Source organism: Artibeus jamaicensis, unplaced genomic scaffold, assembly GCF_021234435.1.
Source record: "Artibeus jamaicensis isolate MK-2021 breed Jamaican fruit bat unplaced genomic scaffold, CSHL_Jam_final contig_1132, whole genome shotgun sequence".
Lineage (NCBI taxonomy): Eukaryota > Metazoa > Chordata > Mammalia > Chiroptera > Phyllostomidae > Artibeus > Artibeus jamaicensis.
The window spans coordinates 387,317-410,490 of NW_026521221.1; the positions used below are offsets into that span (position 1 = coordinate 387,317).

A 23,174-nucleotide genomic window follows, 5' to 3' on the forward strand; every position below is an offset into this window, starting at 1 on the left:
AACATGCATTCCCCTTAATAATCTTGATTAGGGATTTGCAGTAGAGGACAATATTTAACGCGAACAGAAACCCCGGACAAATCATTTTCATGTTTATCATCAAGAAAATAAAAGGACTGGAGATCTCTGAAATCTCGGCTTAGCCTCATGATCAACAACAGTGTTGCTACGCTCACCACAAAGCATTCAAATTAGGAGGGATGGTGTGGTGTCAGATGAATGTCCTTCGTAGAGTGTACGTATTTTTCCAGCTGTTTTCTCTGAGTAGACATTATCTCCTTTGAACACACAAACGGGAGCCTTTTCATCTACAAGTTATTTTAAACGTCTTCTTCTGTACCTGTCTACCGGAGCCTTTGTATCACTTGCAGACACTACTGCAGATGCTAGTCCCTTTCAGTCTAATCTTTCACTCCCTCGAGGTCCTCGACCTCGGTGGTTGCCTCAGCAACACACACAACGGCTTTTTGTGGGCGGCCCCTTTTTCTGGACGCGCCCGTCAGATCGCCTACCAACCCGGAGGGCGCTGAACCGCCGCTCCATTTCGTCAGGCAAGTCGACTGGCCCAACTTCCCCGTCCACAAACGGTTTGAGCCCGCAACCCGCGCCAGAGCCGGGCGCGCGGTGATGACGTCGCCGGCAGTGGCACCTGGGAGACTGGGAGGGCTTCTAAGGCTGCCGGCCGGACCTCGGAGTCTGCTGTCATGGCGGCCGCTCTGTGGGGCGTCTTCTCCGTCCTTCTGCTGCTGCTAGCAGGGAAAACCCATAGCTCGGAGGTCCACGGGGCTTCTGCCGATGGGTCGGGGGGCACTGGGGTTGGCATAGGAGACCGCTTCAAGATTGAGGGGCGCGCGGTTGTTCCAGGAGTGAAGCCTCAGGACTGGATCTCGGCGGCCCGAGTGCTGGTAGACGGAGAAGAGCACGTCGGCTTCCTTAAGTGAGCATCCTGAGGGCCGCGGGAGAGTGGTTGGGATGGAAGCCGGAGGGGAAGTTCCCCCGGGAGAGCTAGTGTCAAGAGCTGCCGACGTCGCAGTCGGAGGATGAAGGGGCAGGCGCAGCTAGCCGTCCGTGCTGGGGAACCTTGGGAGGCAGTCGGAAGCTTTCCCCTCCCCAGTCCCGCCCCTCAGAAACGAGGATGGCAGGTGCTGGCCCGGGGGCCGGAGGAGGTGGGGTCGGTGGGGTCCGTTTTGGCCCTGTATGCGGACGACCGCTCATGGGCCCTGGGGACAGATGGACCCTTTATGTGTCTCTTGCATCTTTCATTTGCATCTCATCTGGTTTCCCTGGAATCTGGCCGGTTATTGTTATTTATTTTTTCCATTCATTTCAGTCTTTCGTAGCTTGATGTTGTGTAGAAAGATGGTAAGCAAATGGGGAATTCTGAAAGCCCAGAGGGCTTCTGGTGATGACATAGACTGGGAGAGTAATGCTGCTTCTAAAGTTAATAGGCCCTGAAGTCCCTGATCAAAGCACCCTTTTCGCCTGTAGGTGGGATTGTTGTTTGTTTTTACACTTGACTTCATCGAGGGATTTGCAACGTTACACTGGGCATGTATGTGGGACTAGGGCTTCACTGGCATTGCTTACGCCCTTCTGTCCTCTCTAGCTGTTAGTGGAAATGGGATTTCAGTGTGTACTAAAAGTCGTGTTGAATTTATTAGCGCACTCGTTTTGTGGCAGCCTCCTTTTCAGATGTCTAGACACGTGTGGTGTTTTAAATCTTTCAATCACTGCTTGGAAAATGAAACTGCGAACTGAAAAAATATTTAGGGAAGGAGCGTTTTTCTGGTGGGTTTGTGCACCAGCAATCAGCGTCTGAAAACCAGACCACTTAGACGTTGACATTTAGTTCTAAATTTGATTTGCAAATATTCAGATCATCCAGATGTCTTTGAATGAGGATTTCAACCTCAGATTTATAAACAATGACAAGAAGCTTACAACCATGATTTTAATGTTATCTGTCATTGAAGATCTGGTATTAAGGCATTCTTTAGGTTTAACCTAGTTAAGGATGTTTTAATGATAAAGTTTTCATTAAGCTTTGGAAAATTAGTCTTACTTGACCTTTTATTTCCTGCAGTACACAATTCTTTTAGAAAGCATTTATTATTTTTATTTTAAAATAATAGATCTAAGTAATATGTGTGTTGAAGAAAGTATAATAGAGATGACAGCATTTTCTTTTATCTTTTCTAGCCTTTTTTGGAATCATGTGACCTATATATATATATTTTTTAAATATTTTATTTATTTATTTTTAGAGAGAGGGGAAGGGAAGGAGAAAGTGGGAGAGAAACATCAATATGTGGTTGCCTCTCATGTACCCCCTACTGGGGACCTGGCCCATAACCCAAGCATGTGCCCTGACTGGGAATTGAACCAGCGACCGTTTGCTTCACAGACCCATGCTCAATCCACTGATCTACACTAGCCAGGGCTGTGGCCTATATTTTTAATAGTAGAATACAGTATATATCCTTTGTAACCTGCTTTTTTTGCTTAATATTTTGTGAGCCATTCTTGATACCATTTCATGTTTTTCCATGTAGAAAGGTTGATTAAGAATTAATATAAGGAGTTTGTTCTGCCAAACTTTTTGGAAGAGGGATAGGTAATTTGTCTTGTACCTGTTACACATAAATAGTGTGCAGTTTGATTTCTGTTTGTGCCTATTGGGAGTTGCTTGTGGCTTGGTTAAGGGAAATGAAGAGAGTTTGGCCTCAGGACTCCTCATGCCACTTCTCGTTTTTATCACTGCGTATATAAACCTTTAACTAGTCCTCTGTTTTTTGGACATTTAGGTAGTTTTCAATTTTTGACATAGGAAGATTATGTACTATACCTTTATGAACATTTTATTATGGAAAATTACAGACATAAACTAAAATAAACGATTAGTGAATCCTTAGATACTAATCACAGTCTACTGTTTTGTTTCATGTCTCTTCTATACCTCATCTATTTTTTCCAGGCTATTTAAATATCCTAAAGATATTATTTCACTTATAAAAATGTCATTATTTAATTTATATCTAGAAGGTAAAGTCTTAGAAAATAATAAAATATCATTATTGATTCAACAAAATTTATAATACTGTAACATCATCTATTAATACCCAGTCCATTTGTTACCCCACTTATCTTAAAAATGCTTTTATGTAATTGTTCTTTCAAATTCCAATCCAACAAGGCCTTACATTGTTGAGTACAGTTTTAAAGCCAAGTTTTAAAATGTCATTATAAAGTTTATGTCATCTTTCAAAAGTAAAATGTTTACTTTAGCATGAAAAATCTATTTGCATTTTCTATAGGCAGTGGGTTCTGCTATTTGTGTTACATGGTCATTAGTTTAATTCTGTATTTGTTGTGGACTTAGAAAAGTATTTTGAAATTTATTCAGTTAGGGCTCCATCAAGAAACAGAAGATACAGTCAAATTAGATAATTCAAGGAAAGTTTAATGAAAAGATTAAACAGTATAGTTGTAGTGTTGGGGAGCAACCAGATTGCGTAATACCCTAAAGTTTACAGCCTCAAGGCTATTATCAACTCTAAGCCTGAAGGGAGGGAGCTAGAAGGGAAGAGGACTGTGTGAAGAGGAACCGTGTGCCTTGACGCCACCAGTCAGAGGTGGCCTCTTGAGGAGAGAACTTGGGGAGAATATGCTAAGTGTGTTTTCTTCCCTTCCTCCAGTATGCAGAGAGAAGGATGGGGGAGAGGGGTCCCAGTGTTTACATTTCAGTTCTGTTTTAGTGAAGTGTATGCTTTGAAGTAGTAAGGAATACCTTCTCTTACTCTTTTAATAAACATTGTGGATGTGGCATGAATCAATTATTTCTTTAACAGTGAAAGAGCCAAATAATAAGAAGCATCATTTGAAAATAATATTATGATACTGGGAGTTCTCTGATAAAGTTGGTCTTTTTAGAATCAATCATTTGTTTTCCTGAAACAGGAACTTTTTTTTCCTCAGAATGGCAGTTTCTCATTATCAAAACATTAACTTTGATTTGTGAACATGTAATTATCAGCTCTTAATGGGATGGTTTCCTAAGCCCAGAAAGTTTAGGACAAAGCAGGTAGGAAAAGTCGAATGGTTTTAATGACAAATACAGGAAGAAAGAACCACAAAGTGCAAATTAAAACTATTTTAAAAAGCCATTTTAATTTAGAAATTGTTAGAGGGGGTTGGCAAAATTGGAACCACCGATGTTGTAGTAATAATGTATATTGATAACTTTCCTTGAATAAAGACATGGCTTCTGAATAGAAACAGCTCCTGACACATGTTATCCTATTCCACAGAGGGAGCAGAAGTAGTTCTGCGTCAGGGCTCTCTGCCACTGTGAAGAGTCTGGGCCGTTTTCAGAACCCATTCAGTGTAATTATGGAAGATAAAGCATGAAACAACTCTTGCTAGTTTGGGGTGTTTTTTTATTGTTTTGCTAATTGCTCTGAGTGTTATTCTTGGAATCGATTTGGCAGTTAACAGATGATGTAAAACATAAGAAAAGGATACATAATTGACCAGTAGTGACTAAATGTGATTTTCATTTTTCCAGGACAGATGGGAGTTTTGTGGTTCATGACATACCCTCTGGATCCTATGTAGTGGAAGTTATATCTCCTGCTTATAGGTTTGATCCCATCAGAGTGGACATTACTTCAAAAGGAAAAATGAGGTGAGAGCAACTGATTTAATTTTCACTGAAGTCTGGGCTACTGTATATCTCATTATATATTACTTTCAGAATTTACAGTTAAGGTTGAAAATGTTGTCATTTAAACTATAGGTATTCCTTAAAACACTTAAAACATCCTTATATTGTTTTATTCTGAGGATTGATAATACTGTAAAGTTGAACTTCCTTCTACTCTGGCTTAAAATTTATTTTAAAGCTCCTAATCTGATTATATAGAGAAGATGTAAGATTACTTACTATGCAAGCAAAAACACTGTGACCCTGGCCAGGTGGCTCAGTTGGTTAGAGCATCATCATGGTCACCGAAAGGTTGCAGGTTCCATCAGGGCACATAACTAGGTTGTGGGTTTGTTCCTGGGTCGGGGCACATATAGGAGACAACCCATCAATGTTTCTCTCTCTCTCTCTCTCCACCCCCCACCCCCTCTCTCTCTAAAGTTAATAAACATGTCCTCGAATAAGGATTTTTTTTTTAAGTGTTGTGAAAGTTATAATTGAAATGTGAATAAAGTTGGAAATAATTTAACTTTCTAAATTGGAAATGTCATTTATTACTTGTTTTTGATCAAGATAGTTTGATAATGCCCCTTAGTGCCCATTGGATAGTATGGGCACTATCAACTAGAAATTTCTAGTTGATCTAGAAACTTCTATAGTTCTTCCTTTGTGGAATATTTAATATGCAATGGAAAGTTAATATTTCTTAGGAAAATAATAGCTTACATTGTAGAGTTTATGTCGAAGTAAGTGAACATCATGATAAGAAAAAGGAAGGTACAGCATTAGAGCCTGGCAGACTAGGAAAAATTTTCAGAATTTCTAAGTAGATGAACTTATGATTTGAATTTGAGGTAAAAAGAATTTTGGATTAACTGAAGCTCTGAGTATGGAATACTACAGACACATTTGCAGTTGGAATCAGTTGTGTAGATAGCCACAGTGTTCAGATGCAGCCTTTTGTTATAACCCACAATTTATTTATTTTTTTATTTTTTATTGTCTGCTGCCAATAGTATTCTTTTTTTTCTAATCCCACCAGGAAGTATAGGAAGCAGTTTTATATATTTATATGTTCCAGCTTTACTGAGGTATAATGAACAAATATGAAACAGTTTTGAATGGTAGTATTTCTTTTTTTTTTGAGCTACCACAAAATTATTCATGTTGCTGTAATAAAGCACAAGCCATGCAATGGCAAAAATAACTTTGGGGTTGGAGGAGCTGTGTTTTACTGAAATTTTCTGTATGTGCCAAGCCTATTCAGTTGATTTCTAGATACCCCAAATGAGCGGACATCATAAGAAATATGTTCAGAGACTTCTGCCAAGATGGAGGCATAGGTGGGTGGAGACGCCGTGCTTTCTCACACAACCAAGTTTAGAGACAACAAAATATTAGCAACAGAAAACACAGCTAGAACACATAAAATTGAACTTTTCGGAAGTCTGATAACAACGAATGCTTCAGCCTGACTGGTAAGAGGGGCGAAACCAGCAGCTGGAGGAGCGGGGTTGCACAGGAAAACTCGGTCAGACGGACTCAGGCATGGGGTTGCAAAGGGCAGACCCAGTGAGCAACTGGCAGATCCGGTGAGGGCAAAGGGCGGCGGGTTGACTGTGGTGGCTCATTCCTGTGCAGATAGACCGGCAAGGGAGTGGGCAGTGAGACCGGACCCAGTGGGTCCCAGCAACAGGAGGCAGCAGAGAGGGCTGCCATTTCCTGGCTCTGACCCCGACCCCACGTACAGCATCACAACCCAGTGACCCCGCCCTGGAGGCCCTGCCCCACCCCTAATGCTCCACTCCTCATACTTAACAGGTGCGAACAGACCAAAAATGGCTCAAGAAGATCTCAAAGCCCCAGAGCCCATAAATCTAAGTGACGAAGAAATAGCAAAACTTTCAGATGCACAGTTCAAAACACTGGTGATCAGGATGCTCACAGAACTGGTTGATTTTAGTCACAAATTAGAGGAACATATGAAGGCTAAACTAATTGAAATGAAGGGAATTGCACAGGAAACCAATAGTGATGAAAAGGAAACTGGTACTCAAATCAAGGGAGTGAACCAGAAGGAAGGAAAAAATGACCAAACAGGAAAATATGAAGCAACAAGAATTCAAAAAAATGAGGAGAGGCTTAGGAACCTCTAGGACATCTTTAAACGCTCCAACATCCAAATTATAGGGGTACCAGAAGGGGGAAAGGCACAGCCACCAGTGGAAAAGCTATTTGAACAAATAATAAAGGAGAATTTCCCCAATTTGGCAAAGGCAGTAGACTTCCAGGAAATCCAGGAAGCTCAGAGAGTCCCAAAGAAGTTGGACCCAAGAAGGAACACACCAAGGCACATCATCATTACATTAGCCAAGATTAAAATGAAGGAGAGAATCCTAGAAGCAGCAAGAGATAAGGGGACAGTCACCTACAAAGGAGTCCCCATCAGACTGTCAGCTGATTTCTCAAAAGAGACCTTACAGGCAAGAAGGGGCTGGAAAGAGGTATTCCAAGTCATGAAATCCAAAGACCTACAGCCAAGATTGCTCTATCCAGCAAAACTTTCATTTAGAATGGAAGGACAGATAAAGTGCTTCTCAGATAAGGTCAAGTTCAAGGAGTTCATCATCACCAAGCCCTTATTATATGAAATGTTAAAGGGACTTATATAAGAAAAAGAAGATAAAAAAGATGAACAGTGAAAGGACAGCAAACTCACAGTTATTAACAACCACACCTAAAACAAAAGCAAACTAAGAGGACAGCTAGATCAGGAGTGGAACCATAGAAATGGAGATCACATGGAGGGTTAGCAACAGGGGGGTGGGAGGAAGAGAAGTGGGGAGAAGGTACGGAGAATAAGTAGCGTAGACAGTGAGTAGAAAATAGACGGAGAGGACAAGAATAGTATGGGAAATGTAGAAGCTAAAGAACTAATGACACATGGACATGAACTAAAGGGGGAGAATGGGGGGAATGGGTGTGCAGGGTGGAGGGGAATGAAGGGAAATGGGACAACTGTAATGGCGTAATCAATAAAATAAAAATAATTTAAAAAAGGAATATGTTCACTTAGTACCATAATATTTAGAGTTGAGTTAGTGTTTACTCCTAAGATGTTTTTCTTCTGTCTTTTCTTTCTGTTATTATTGGAAGTCTTTAAAGTATCATATGTAAATATGCTATAATTCAAATAGGGTAACACATACAGCTGTCTTCTTATCCTTTACATCACCTGAATATCAGTCCATTTTTATGACCAGCTCCTACCGAGGGACATGTAGGATTTTCTTTCTCCTTCCTTAGCATGTATAATGAACAGAGACGGTGATTCCGTAGTCATTTAAGTTCTTAATGTTATTGTGAAACCAGTACCATGATGTCACTAAAAGTACATTCTTTGGAAACAAATTACTTTCTTCTCTTTTTGAAGTTTAGTTCTTAGATTTCTCTGCTTTGTCCAAATTCTAATCACATTTCTTGCTGTTTGCTATTTAGAGCAAGGGTGAAGCTTGAATTGTGGCTAATACCTTACAAATGTTTTTATAAATAATCTTTGATGGGATAAATGGATTGCTTCAAAGTACGTGAACTTCATGTGGTATTGACTTTCTTGTGTCTTTTTAGAGACAAAGATTTTTTTTAATATACAGGTAAAATTATAGGTATGGAAATCTAAAACTTAAAGGACTTATAATGACTTTGTACAGATTTTGAATGGCAGGGCTGGAGATGGGGGATATGTAGATTATAGTATATATTACAGACAGGTAAAATTTTTTAAAAATTGCAAACTGAGTACTGGAGGGAATGAGAGTTGTTATAGGAGGGTACTTGTCTATTAAAAACTAATTTATTTTTATTTATTCTTTTACTCTGAATTTTGAATTTTTGTCTAAGCAAATAGAAATATCTTTCTAAATATAAAGTTTTATTTGCTTTTTTACCTTGGGTAAAGAGTACTTCCTGCTTTAGCATTTAAGGCCTGGTTTAGCATTTGAGCAGTGGGATTCATATTCTCAGATCCATTCCTGATGATTGGATGTCTGAAGCATAGGTAAAAAAAAATTAATACTTGGGGGTGGGACAGAGTAGAGAACCAGGTGGGATTCGTAGAAGATCCTGATATTCTTGACCAGTGTTTTATACGCATACTTGGTAAGGTAGTTTCAAATATATGTGAGCCTTCCATTTCTGACATTTCGTCAGAATGTAAAACCTCAGAAGTGCTGGGTAAAATGGGTATAGCTATTTCTTTTTAACTGAGTAGCTTGATTCCAGTCTTGAGTTCTTTCTCTACATTTTGCTAAATATTTTAGATACACAGATAAAACTATTTTGATTAGACTTTCAAGATCAAAAGTTTAGATACCTAAATATTTGGGAGAAGCTAAAGGTAATTATAAGGCATTGCTAATATAGGCAGTTTTTTAAACTAGTAATGTTTTTAGTAGAAGTACTGATGCCTTTTTTCATGTTGCTTCATCAGAGCAAGATATGTGAATTACATCAAAACATCAGAAGTGGTTAGACTGCCCTATCCTCTCCAAATGAAATCTTCAGGTCCACCTTCTTACTTTATTAAAAGGGAATCATGGGGCTGGACAGACTTTCTCATGAACCCAATGGTATGTATCAGGCTATAATAAAGTAGCTTTACTAATTTCTAATTTGCTTCCAGGCAGTTGAAAACCCCTGTGAGATAGCTGAAGTCAGATTGTTGATTGAAAGGACAATCGTGAATAATTTGTGGATTTCAGAAAAATAGTATCTCAGGAATAAATAATGAAAAGAATACAGTGAGAGTTACATGGCAGATTTGACATTGAAATGTGTGACAGAAATTGGATAAATACTTATTTATGATGAAATGTTTTAAAATTCAAGTAGAGTAAGAATATGTGGTAAGTCTGTGGGAGCTGTTTCCTATTGCGTGCTACCTGTGTTTTAGTCCATTGATGAGTGTGCCATCATTTATTAACCAGCCCTTTATTGATGTTATAAGTAAGGTTTTTTCCTTCCTTTTTGGCAAGTATAGTGAGCAAAGAACTTATTCTGTGGTAATTTAAATATTTGGTATTATCATGAGACTGATGTGATGTTTTTCACTATTTAAAAAAATACTAATAGAATACATTCTTTAGAAACTGGCTTTTTTTGCTGCTTTTGAAAGTTGAATTATTAAGTTAGAATTATCTAAGTTTTGTTCATATTCCTTGCTGATAGCTATTTAGATCACAGATAGGAATGTTTGGGGCTGTATATCCTTTAAAGAGCAATAAATGAGTACCTAGAATCCCCTATTGGGGTTAAATAAGCAGAAGGGTAGAGTGGATGGGAGAACTCAGCAGTGAGACTTCAAAACTTAACTAAGAAACATCTTCCATCTTCTCGTTTTTGAAATTCCATAGAAGCATATCCAATGCTATAAGCTTCTAGGGCATCTTTTGAACTTACCTGCTAAAGTAGTTGCCTAGTGTTATACTGGGGGCTGTAGAGGATGTACATTAATGAGAGGTACAATATACTGTTTTCTCCAAGAACCACAAAGTCATCTGGAAAGAGCACCCTGCTGGCTATTAGGATCACCAATCCCAATGCCAGACCACAGACTGAAGACAGTGAATAGATAGTTGTGTTAGCGAATTATTCATGCTAAATAAAACTGTAAACTGCAAAGTGGTAGGTGGCAGAAATACAAAGTGAGGTATAAATTCCAAACACACATAGATAAGGCTTTTATATTCTGCAATAGTCAGACATTGAGGACCACCTTGCTATCAACAGTGCTGATTCAGTAGAATTGAGGTAGTTGCTCCTAGGTTTATTTTGTGTACAACATTTAAGTCTTTAATTTTATCATTGGGTGTTAGATGCAGATTTTGTCCTACTGTTAAGTGGAAAGAAACATCTTCTGATCATCTTCCCCCACAGGTTATGATGATGGTTCTTCCGTTGTTGATATTTGTACTTCTGCCCAAAGTGGTCAACACAAGTGATCCTGAGATGAGACGGGTAAGATGATTGCCCAGCTGTGGATTTTTGAACCATATTCTGATGCTTGGTCTGTCCATCATGTCTGGGTGGCTCAGCTCTTTCAACTTTATCCTAGTTTTCAAGCCAGATTCATCTAGAGATGGTGTTAATGCAATGTTATGTTCCTGGCGCCTGGTCAGTCATTTCCATTGGAACAGACCAGTTCATTTGGTTGTGCTTGATAAAGGCCTGGGACTCTTCACATTGCTAAAACATTCTACTTGGTACTAGACTGTGCCTCACTTGTTAGACAGTTGAAATGCGTAATAATCCTGGTACACCTGACCCAAATATTTTGCAAAATGATAGTTTCCTGTAATTTATTTTTACCAAACTCTTCAGAGTACACACTTGGTTATGTGCTCAGACACATGAAAACTATGTGAATAGACCAAGGGAGGAAAACAAAATAGTGGCTTTCAGACTTTGTAGCACAAGACCATGCTGGTTTGGCAAGGGAGAGAGGAGTTGCCAGAGCGGAAGCGTCACGTTTAGTGCCACCACTTTGTCTCTTTTAAATGTTGGCTTCCATAGTCAATCTGCGGTTTTTTAAAAAACCATTGTCCATTCTAACACATCAACAGATATCTTCTTAATTCCAAGTTTTTCCTTTATAATTAATGTATTGATGTGTTAACATCTTTTCATTACTGAAAAACATTTACTAATCCATTTCTAGGTTCTGGGTACCAGGGAATATGCAGATGCATAATTATATCACCCTCGTCCTCAGCAAGCTCATAATCTAGTTAAATGTAGGAGAACGGATTTATAAAAAATCATTCTTGCCATCAGGGGAGTGTATGTATGTGTTTGTGGAGGGGTGTGTTTTAAATAGAAAAATAAGGTAAACATGAAATAAATAAAAATGTTTGCTGAGATTGTAGGTGATAAAGTTCTGTAGGAGGTGAGGCATTTATTCTAAGCTGGAATAGCAGAAAAAGCTTCCTGGAAAAGGAAAGCTTTATGATGTTTCATAATATTTTATGACTAAATCTTGGCATCTCTGCTTCAGTGTTGGCCAGAAAATATACATCCTGTACAGTCCTTTTATCTTTTAAGCCAACTCTCTTTGGCATAAACAGAAGGCAGCATTAGAAGTCACATGAAATTAAAAGTTCATTACTTGCAAAGTGCTTTGTACATGGTAAGCAGTATAACAAATTGTTCATTCAAGAGCTTCAGAATTGAACAGATTAAAAAATAGAGTTGAGCCCTGACTGGTATGGCTCAGTGGGATGGGTGTCATACTGTAAACCAAAAGGTCGCCAGTTCTCTTCCTAGTCAGGGCACAAGCTTGAGTTGTGGGCCAGGTCCCCAGTTGGGGGTGTGCAAGAGGCAGCTGAATTCTTTAAAATTTTTTTTGAAGATTTTATTTATTATTTTTAGAGAGAAGGGAAAGGAGGGAGAAACAGAGGGAGAGAATGTGTCTTTGCCTCTCGAGACCTGGCCTGCAACCCAGGCACGTTCCCTAGACCGGCAATCAAACCCACAACCCTTTGGTTTGCAGGCCAGCACTCAGTCCATTGAGCCACTGAACCACACACACCCAGGGCTCATTCTTGATTATTAGTGCATGTTAACATATTTATAATGTTCCTTTTTAAAAAGGTTTTAATTATTTTTAGAGAAAGGGAGGGAGAAGGAGAGAAACATCAATTTGTGGTTGCCCGCTGGGGACCTGGCCTACAACCTAGCCATGTGCCCTGACTGGGAATCAAACCAGTAACACTTTTGTTCGAAGGCCAGCACTCAATCCACTGAGCCACACCCTGGCCAGGGCTATTTGTAATGTTTCTTTTCCTGGCCTTATTTCACTTACTCCTTGAAAACCCACATATAAATTCTACTTTTGGGGAGAAAGCCCAAATTGATACCATAATGGTGTTCAATTTTAAGTGACAAATAATATAGTATTTGCTATTTTTTTTAGGTTTGAACTAATACAATTTTAAGTTCATTTTTGGGATGTCATGTAAAATTCAAATGAAGCAGACATTATATTAATATCGTTGAAGGTGAAACAGTACTTTATGGATTATTGGCTCAATAAGGGGGAGGACAAAACCTCAAAATAGAAGTGCCAGATCCTTATCCCGTCCTGCCAGTGTCTTGTTTGTAGTATTTGTGTTGCTTGCTTTGGATGCTGTAACTGAGGTCACCCAAGCCGTACAGCATAGATTTATGACTAAGGGCCTTAGGACTCAAGTCTTGGGAAAACTGCTGTTATCTTCCAAATTACTCTGATGCCTTCATAGATAAAGATTGATATTCTGCTTGTATGCATCTAAAGAAAGCATGAGTTTAAAAAAAAACAACACTCATCCAGCCCTGCCTGGTGCGGCTCAGTGGATTGAGCGTGGGCCTGCGAACCAGAGTGTCGCAGTTCGATTCCCAGTTGGGGCACATGGTTGGGTTGCAGGCCATTTCCCAGCACGGGACGCATGAGAGGCAACTATACATTGATGTTTCTTTCCCTCTCTCCTTCCCTTCCCCTCTAAAGATAAATAAATAAATTTTTTTTAAAAACCACTCATCCAAACAGTAAGAAAGCATTTTAGTCAGAAAACATAGATGGCAGGAATATGGTCATAATTGTCCATTATCAGAGGAAATGCCTTTATAAAAACTTAAGCTGAATCAAACCCTAGGCAAGCGCTTATTGGAATTTACTAAGGATCAAAATGCTTAGTGGTAGAAAGGTATGGAACATGGTTTCGGAAGTGCTCCTGGGTATGACATTGCATCGTTGCTTAGAGCCAGTGCCTTTTACTTGTTCTACTCTTCTCCTTCTTCCTTAATGGAAGTATTAGTTGTTAGTGACCCGAAGGGTCCCTGTGCCTTTCATGTCATTATGCTTTGTCTTCCTGCAGGAGATGGAGCAGTCAATGAATATGCTGAATTCCAACCATGAGTTGCCTGATGTTTCTGAGTTCATGACAAGACTCTTCTCTTCAAAATCATCTGGCAAGTCTAGCAGCGGCAGCAGTAAAACAGGCAAAAGTGGGGCTGGGAAGAGGAGGTAGTCGGGCGGTCCAGGGCTGGCATTTGCACAGACACCGCCACACCGGGCGGCATTCAGGTCTTGGGGGAAAACCGTGTGAAGCACCTACTGTAAACTTAAGTCATCCTTACAGTTGATCTTTTATAACTGTTGTGTGCGGTAACTCTTCAGTACATGTTTTGGACTCGGTACACAAGAAAACTCAACTTTCATCCTTTGTGTGAGGTCAATATTGATGTCACTGAATTAATTACAGTGTCCTATAGTAAATGACATTAATAAATTATATGAAGTACTATAGTTATGTATATTAAAATGTTTTAACCCAGAGATAAAATTATCTTGTCATTTTTTCCATTTAATGTTTTTTTAATCCTGAAAGTTTTCTTCTATCTTTCATTATCTGAGGCTTGAAATTGATCTTTTCTGTCTAAAAAGAAATGTGTGATATTTTTACAGCAGTTTGAACCATGGTTTTTTATACAGCCACATCATTCAAAATGATCAGCCCTGCCTTGCCATTTAACATACCCTGATGATTGAGGTAGAACCATATGTTGCTGATGTACTTTCAATTTTTATTATTACAGTTAGTTTCAGAGTATGGATATATGAATTAGAATATGTTATGAATCTTTAAATTTTGGTTACCATCTATGATAGTCATTACTGAGTGTTGGCTATGTGCTGTGTGATTCAGGGTAGGATATGGAAATGAATAATTTCCAGTGTCTGTCCTTAACAGAGCTTATTACCATGAAGAGAGGGAGCACAAACGGTAATAGGGAGTGAATGGCTGGGGGAAGGAAGAGCAGCAGTAGGACAGCCTTCCAGAGTCTGAGGACAGTTTCATGTAATATTGGTGGTATAGCACAGGTAGCTTTTCACTTCCTTCATCTCTCCCATCATTGGTTCTCAGAGTGGCTGGAATATAAATTACTACTTTCCATTCAGGAGGGTCTCATAAACTATTTAAATAAGTTACAAAAATTACACACCTTTTTTTTTTTTTTTTTACATACCATTTTGATGCATTGTTTTAATTAAAGAGGAACTCTGAGGCTGTAGTATTGTTTCCAGTAGAGGGTTCCTGCCCTTTCCTAAAGGACTTTTCCTAAAGTCCTGAAGGACTCCCCTATTGGTTTTCTTCAGGCTACTAAATCAGCAAAAAGCAACAACAAAAAAGTTTGGTTCCAAACTTTTATTTTCCCTTTTGTAATAGATACCATCATTCATTTTGAAATGACATACATATGTTTTCTTTTAGAGAAATAAGTCCCAATGCAGGACATTTGTATTACTTATATAAAGGAGGAACTGTATTTTTGTTGGTAGTAAAACAGTAAAGTTACCAAACTGGTTACATTATGAATAATTAAGGTGGGTAAACTGGTTAATGTGAGAAGTAGGTCTTTTAAAATAGAATAATTTATTGAAAATAAAATATTAGAACACCAATTGAGTGAAAGTTAAAATTAAAAGGAGATAGAATAAAGAGTCATAGTTTATATGACCAGAAGATCACTTTGAAAAATTTAAAAATCTGGATTGTTAAAATTTGTATATGAAATACCTAATGATAAGGAATTAGTACTTCCTCCTGGCTGGTATAGCTCAGTGGATTGAGTGCGGGCCTGTGAAATAAAGGGTCACTGGTTCTATTCCCAGTCAGGGCACATGCCTGGGTTGCGGGCCAGGTCCCTAGTGGGGGACACATGAGAGGTAACCACATTGATGTTTCTCTTCCACTCTTTCTCCTTCCCTTTCCCCTCTAAAAATAAATAAAAAAATATTTAAATGTTTTCAAAAAATAAAATAGAATAATTTATTGAAAATAAAATATTAGAACACTAGTTGAGTGAAAATTATAATTTAGAGGCGATAGAATAGAGTCGTAGTCTGTATGACCAGAAGATCACCTTGAAAAATTTCAAAATCTGGATTGTTAAAATTTGTATATGAAATACTTAATGATAAGGAATTAGCACTTTCAAGGAAATTACCATTTAAGGTGTTCAAGTGTTAATTAAAAAAGTATGTGTGGTTACATATATTCTAACACCATCCAAATTGTATATATATATGTACATATATATATATATATATATATCCCTTATCATATTGCAGAATGTTATTACATCAATTGCATATGAAAATCTTACTATCTTTGCATAGAACCTTCATCAATGTTTAGTGTGCTTACAGGTGCAGAAATGATTGTATGTTATTAGAAAATAGGGATTTGGCCCTGGCTGGTGTGGCTCAGGGGATAGAGCACCGGCCTTCAAACCAAAGGGTCGCTGTTTCAATTCCCAGTCAGGGCACATGCCTGTGTTGCCAGCCAAGTCCCTGGTGCAGGGCATGTGAGAGGCAACCACACGTTGATGTTTCTCTCCCTCTCTTCCTCTCTCTCTCTAAAAATAAATAAATAAAATCTTTAAAAAAAATAAAGAAAAGTGGGATTTAGTGCAAAGAACCCCAGTTTACCTGCTAACTTGCTTGGTGACTTTGGGCAAGCCACTTTCCCTCTTTGTATCATGTCTTGTTCATTGCATTTCCAGCATTGAGCATGTAGATACCCATTAAATGTTTGTTCAATAAATAAGTCAGCTTCAAGTTTCCTCACCTGTGAATTGAAGATGTGGATTAGGCCTGTAAATTCCTTTTCAGATATAAAATTCTACTATACTTTTAACCTGCCCTTAAGGTTAGATGGTCAGTGATCAGTACTGACTTTCTCTTTTCTTACTTCCTTGGGTTCTTTCTGCTGTTCCCCATCTAGAGACAGAATATTATTTTTCTCTTCTTAAGGGCCTTTCTTAGATTCAGTTTACATGTAAGTATCTCCTCTGAAATGTAAGCTCCATGTTTTTAAAATATTTTAAATCTACTAATTTAAACATGAGTAGTGACTTTGTGCAGAGCAAATCTTTGTTGCCCATTCTTGGCAGGAAGTCCTGAGTGCCCAGGATACATTCGTAGCACCCAAGTTATTAAGCAGTTTTTTTAGGACTCAAAACCTGGGAATTCACCCTAAGTCTCCATAACATTTTGAAGATTCAGAATTTTACCTAACCTTACTAGAGCAGTAAAGTATCTTATTTTCCTCTATGTTTCCGTTGACAGGAGGGAAGAAGCAACCATTCAGCAACTTTTCAGTAGTGGAAAGATTTCAGGATCCCAATGAGGAATGTAAATAATGATAAAACAGAGCCTTTTCATTTAATTAGTCACTCAAACCTTCAGGAAGTTTGGAGTTTTTTAAGTGCTCACCCAAGTGAAAGTTTTTTTAAAGTATTATTATTAACTATCTTCTAAAAATAAGGTCAAGTATTTTCATTTTTGTTTATTGCTTTCCAGGTCACATATAGATATATTTTTGCATGTGTACAATCATATATAAACCATTTTATATTTAAACTCAACAAAAATTCCCCTAAGCACAAATCTTAGGAAACACAGTAAAAGCTAGTGGCTGAGTCATTTAGTTCAAGGAGTATGTTGAGACAGGGCCTAGTTCTCTTGTGTTCTTCTTTTAGCATTTTAAGTGTGATTGGTGTCATGGTTTTTTAATTTGTAAGGTATATTAGAGTATCCAATTGGTAAAAGTGTTCGTATTCAAGGGAGCTTGAAGATAGGCTTTGCAAAATTTAGGTGTGGCCTATAAACTAAACATCATTTTAATATTCTTGAAAGAATGATGAAATATTATTAAAAGAGTTTCATTAGAAAACAGTCCCCCCAAAATATCACCAAATATTAGTATATTTTTTTTCCTTGCAGTAACAACTATTTCGGGAGCATAGGGGAACTGAAGCCTTTCACAATGCCTGCAGCCTAATAGGATTGAGCGAGCCAGGCAGGCAGACCTGAGAAAAGAGAGTAGTAGTAAATTAAGAAGGTCAAACAGTAACTAAGGAATGGGAAGAGCCAGAAAAATTAGCTGTTCAGAACATTTCCAAAAGAAAGCTTTTGATAAGGCATTTAATTTCACTAAAATTCAATAAGCTGATATTATGAAAGATTAATATTTGTATCTCCTTAGGAAATTTTGAAAGCAATTTTCTTTTTTAAACAACTTACATTTTTTTTAAGAGAGAAAGGGAGAGAAACATCAATGTGTGGTTGCCTCTCGCGTGCTCCCCTAATGGGCACCTGGCCCACAACCCAGGCATGTGCCCTGACTGGGAATCGAACTAGTGACCTTTTAGTTCACAAGCTGGCACTCAGTCCACTGAACCACACCAGACAGGGCTGAAATCCATTTTCCATATAGGTGAATATTAGTCATTCGTTCGCACTTTTAATGAACTCCTGTGACATATTTGAATATTTAAAAACATTCCTAAGTAACTAGTAAGAAATTAGAAAATATTTCAAATTAAATGATCCTGAAAATTTGGCATGAAGATTAAGAAATGGAATCAGTATAGCCCTGGCTGGTTAGCTCAGTCGGAACATCAGCCCATACACCAAAAGTTGTAGGTTTTATCCCAGTCAGGGCACATACCTAGGTTGTGGGTTTGATACCCCAGGAGGGGTATGTATGGGAGCAACAAATCTCTGTTTCTCTCATGTTCTCTCCCCCTACCTCTCTCTCTAAAAACAGTAAGCATATTCTTGGGTGAGGATTAAAAAAAAATGGAGTCATTGTAGAAGTGTAATGAGATGATTCATAAGGGACTAAGAGAAGATGTGTAAGGAGAGCTTCCTTGCAATAACTGCTCCCATGGAACCTTGTCCATTACACAAAAGAAAGAAAAATACCATTTTGCACTTGTCTCTCCACAGGACTAGATGGACCTGCCTTTCCACCTACAGCTGGTTGGACTGAGGGTGGGACTTGAGCCAGTCAGTTGGGTGGTACTGGATCAGAGAAGCAGTATGTTGATACTGAGCCACAGGAAAGCAGAATCAACAGTAGAACCTGGAAGTCAGCAATCTGCCCAGCAAAGAGATTACAGCAGGTGCCCATGTGGGAGACCATGATGACACTGGAGAGGGATGGAGAGAGTAGCTACCAGATAACCGTCCAGTTCCATGGAGGTTCAGCTGCTCTTACAGAGGTTCTGCAAAAGCCTCTTGAAACCCTTCCTCCACCATCTCCATCCTAACCCCTTTCTTATTATCTGACCTGACTAGGTGAGTACTGTGTCCAGTTTCAGCCTAAGAGGATACATAGAGATTTAGAGAAAAGCTGCCAGTGATTAACATTCACGTTTTTCAATACAAATAATTCTATCGACTTTATGACAATATTAGATGTAACTTAGGAAGGATTAAAAGGTCTGATTTTTGTAGTTTGGTAAAGAGAATGCTGAGGGGATTTTTAAAATAATTGATAACCCCTTTAAAGCAAATTCTGATAAACTGTGTATCACTCCATGAAGTCTGAGAAAGGAAATGCACTTAAATTCCGGCAGAAGGAATTGCAGTTGAGCTCTGAACAACATGGATTTGAACTGGGCAGGTGCACTTCTGTGTGGAGTTTTCAGTTGACCCACAAGTTCAAACCTGTGTTGTTCAAGGGTCAGCTCTATGGCTGGGAATCCTTGCATGCAGAGGGTTAACTGTAGTTATACGGATTTTTGAAGGGGAGGTCAGCACCCCTAGCCCCCAGGTTGTACAAGGGTCAACTGTAGTTTGTTGTGAAGAAGTTCTTGGTGTGGTAAATAAAATTGGGAAATGCCACTATGAGATTTACTTTTTTTGAGTTCTTAAAAAATTGGGCAAAAAGTCACCTCTTAGGATAGTTTATAAACTATGCAACTACCTGATGCTCTCTCAAGTTCTGTCCTATACCAAAAAGTAAATTATTTTATTCCCATAATGTGAAGAATGGTAGATGGATAAAATATCAGTGGGAGAGGAAATGAGGTATAGCAACAAAATTGGACTGTGGGGAAGGGGAGTGGAAAATCTGAACTCTGACCATAGATAATTTAAACTTGTAGGCCCCCTGAGCAGTGATGCTGGGAATTTAGGAAGGAAACTTCCCATAAAAGAGTTTCTGAGTTGTACCCTCAGAGAGTTTTAGCTTAAGTTAGGCTTCCAATGTGGGGACAGAAGCCTCCGGAGGTGCTCATCGTAAATATACAAGGAGCTTTAAAAATATTGTTCCACTTCTTTACTTTCCTGTGTTTTCTCAGGCCAGGAGAGAAGAAGCAAACACAAACTTGAAAAATACAAGGTGACTGTCCCATGCCAGTTAAGACTGCCTTGTCCAGCCAAGGTCTCTAATGGAGTTGACACTACTTATCTCCTTAGCAGTGGCTCTGAACTCCTTCCCATTTGGTACTAATGGGATGCCATACCTTGCCCAGTATAGATCTACAACTTGTTCATCTGTAAAATAGAAAGTGTTTCCTTCCTTGGGTATTGTAATGGGTTGAATTGTGTCCCCGAAAATATGTTCTAGTCCTAACCCTCAGTACCTCAGAATGTGACCTTATTTGTAAAGGGGGTGTTTATAGAAGTAATCAAGTTAAAATGAGGTTAGGGTAACCTAATCCAATATGACTGGTATCATTAGAAAAGGGGGACATCTGGACTCAGAGACATGTGCACAGGGTGGGGGTGGGGATAGCAGGAAGAGAGGCCGGAAGAAGATGACCATCTGCAAACCAAGGGGTGCCCAGGCTCCCGGGGGCCAGGAGGGAGGCCTGGGACGGACCCTTCCCGGTGCCTTCGGAGGAAGCATGGCCCTACTGATGCTCGGATATCGGACTTGGGGCCTCAGGAATAGTGAAATAATAAATTTCGGTTTTTCTAAACCATCCAGTTTGTGGTACTGTGTTATGGCAGCCCTACAATCATTTTAAAAATTAGACTTTATAAGTCTTCAAAAAATCCTTCCAGGTAGTGATTGGTTCTTCTTGAGATCAGAATTGCACAGGGCAATAATCCCTGTCGACTAAGCTGTATTGGGTGTGTCTAACAGGTGAAATAGGACAGAAGTAACCTCTCTCTATATTTAGTTATGGATGAAGCTCCCCTTTAATTGAAGCCTTATGGTTTTCTGCTCTTGAAGAGCTTGAGTGGCCCGTCTGCAACATGTGAATGTGAGGATTGCTGGACAGTACTTACCAGTTCTGCGTGTTTTAAAAAGCGTATGTTTGTACTTAGAAAAAAAAAGATTACAAGGATAGCCCTGAGATATTTAACAGAGGTTATCTCTGTGTGGTAGAATTACCAGTAGTTTTTATTTATTTATTTTCTAAGTTTTCTAAGCAAATATGTATTATTAATCACTGTATTCGAAATATAGTTACTATAAAACAAAACCTAGTATAGTTTTCTTGTTTCTGACTCTCCTGGAAAGGCCCTACTTCCAAGTACAAAGGACCTGTCAGAATATTTTCCATGGCAGTCTAGTTTTTCAGGGAGAAGAGTAGTCCTCCAAATCCCAGTTTAAATCTGTTACCTTCTTCTCTTTGCTGTCATCCAGCCCATAGTGTTTCCCACTGCAGTTCAGTGTGTTGTACAGTAGGAAAACTGGACTACAGTTAGCACATGTTAAAGTTTCATGGATTTGGATTGAAAGTGGCTGGTCTATAAAACTTAGTTTTGGATACAGGCAGAACCACTAAAGACAAGCACCAGTTCCGCACTAGTGATACTGGGGGTAAGTGGGCAGAGTATGAGCCACTGTTTGTTGAAGGTAAGAGGGCCCATTTTTTTACTAGGACACCCCTGGGGATGCATCTATGCAAGATAACTCTCTAGAAAACTTGCCAAGGACTGGGAAATAAAACTCTTTGCAGAACTGCTCTTGGTTCTCCACGTGGGCATTTTGGGGACATACAAAATAAGATTAAGACTTTTTGGACAAATAGACTGCTATAAGGGACACTAGTGTGGATAAGTCTGGATGATAGTCAAGGCCAGTGAGTAGACTGGGTCTTGGCTTTTTCTTGTGCTGTCGCAGACAAGGTGGTCATCCCCTCCCTCCCCTGATACATTAATTCATCAAGGGAAATGCGGACAGGGCAGTTCAGTGGGAGGATGATTTTCCCAGTTGGATGTGCCCTCTTTGGTCTGACTATGAATATTTATTTGAGTGTCAGTCTTTTGCTTATTATTATTTATTGTCTCCAGAGTTGTTCAACTTGTTCTGCTTGTGTCCTCATTTACAGAAGCAACATAGCAGTTTGACTACATCCCTTTAATCTTAATCCAAAAAGAACTGCAAATACTGGGACTTTACTAAAAGGTTTGTTTTTTTATGGTGTTCTGGGTGTTACAATTCTGAAACTCTTAAAGGACTGGGCAAATGGGCAAATGATGATTCTCACTGTTGGTGAAGTAAGATACAAACATGGAAAAGGAAGAATCCTATGGTATAGGATTGGAATTGCAGATGTTATATGAATTCATTATTTTTAATAAGTATCCATATGTACATATTTCTTAGTTTTATCCACTCAAGGGCCTGATAGCAGTGAATATATCTTGAGTCCAGATGTGAGTCAGGTGCCACTCTCTGTACTTGATGAAAGCAGGGCTCCTTGAAGAAATGACTGATTCCTGGGCTTGGGAGGGAGAGGAAAGATGAGTCCGGAATTTTTGTTGTACCAAAAAGTAAGAGAGTGCTCAAAAAATATTCAGGATATGTCAAAGGGACTCAGGAGTCATCCTGAAGCTTTCACTGCTTAAATTTGTAACAATTTGAGCATTGAAATAATGACAGTAATGGATTTTAACCAATTACTAAAATAAGAGTTAATGAGTCCATAATGATAAGTACATAATTAAATAAATCAGAAAGAAGGAAAAAGCATTCCTACTGTAGAACGCCAACCAATTGGCAATCAGCATAGTAATGACTTATGTGGGTGAGAATAATGAATAGATGCTACTATAATTATCAAGTGAAAACCTGATAACCCACAGGAAAATTATATAGGCTCAAAGTCTCTTTCTCCAAATTACTCACTGCAGAGGGAAAATAGTAAATTTATAGTGGGGAAATCTTGGCATGAGTGGAAACACTTAAACCGAGTTATCAATGTTAATTTAACATCACCAAAAATGCAATAAACATCGCGTCTTCCTGGTGGGATACATCGAGGACACAATACCACATGTGTGATACTCCTGCTCAAATCAAACAAACTGACTCTAATGAGAAAAAAAATCAGACAAACCCATGAATGATGGATGTTATCTGTAAAAACTGGATTGAATGTACTTTTAAAACATTACCGTGTCATGAAAAACAAAAGAACAGCTGAAGAACTCTTCCAGATTAAAGTTGTCTAAAGAAACATTACAACTACATGTAAGTGTGATTCTGGATTAGATCCTGAACTGGAAAAGAAATTCTTATACACCATTTGGACAACAGGTAAAATTTGAGTATGAACTGTATTACATAATTATGTAATTATGTATTACATAATATTGTAGCAATGTTAAATTTCCTGATTTTTA

At 38.7% G+C, this 23,174-nt stretch overlaps 1 protein-coding gene across 1 annotated transcript; it reads left to right on the top strand.

The window, feature by feature from the left end:
- Positions 1 to 638: 638 nt before the first annotated feature.
- On the top strand, positions 639 to 14,093 carry EMC7 (ER membrane protein complex subunit 7). The gene is made up of 5 exons (XM_037133188.2): positions 639 to 937; positions 4,565 to 4,684; positions 9,192 to 9,330; positions 10,637 to 10,717; positions 13,612 to 14,093. The coding sequence occupies exons 1-5, from the start codon at positions 705 to 707 to the stop codon at positions 13,762 to 13,764; spliced, it is 726 nt and encodes a 241-aa protein (XP_036989083.2). The 5' UTR covers positions 639 to 704; the 3' UTR covers positions 13,765 to 14,093.
- Positions 14,094 to 23,174: the final 9,081 nt, after the last annotated feature.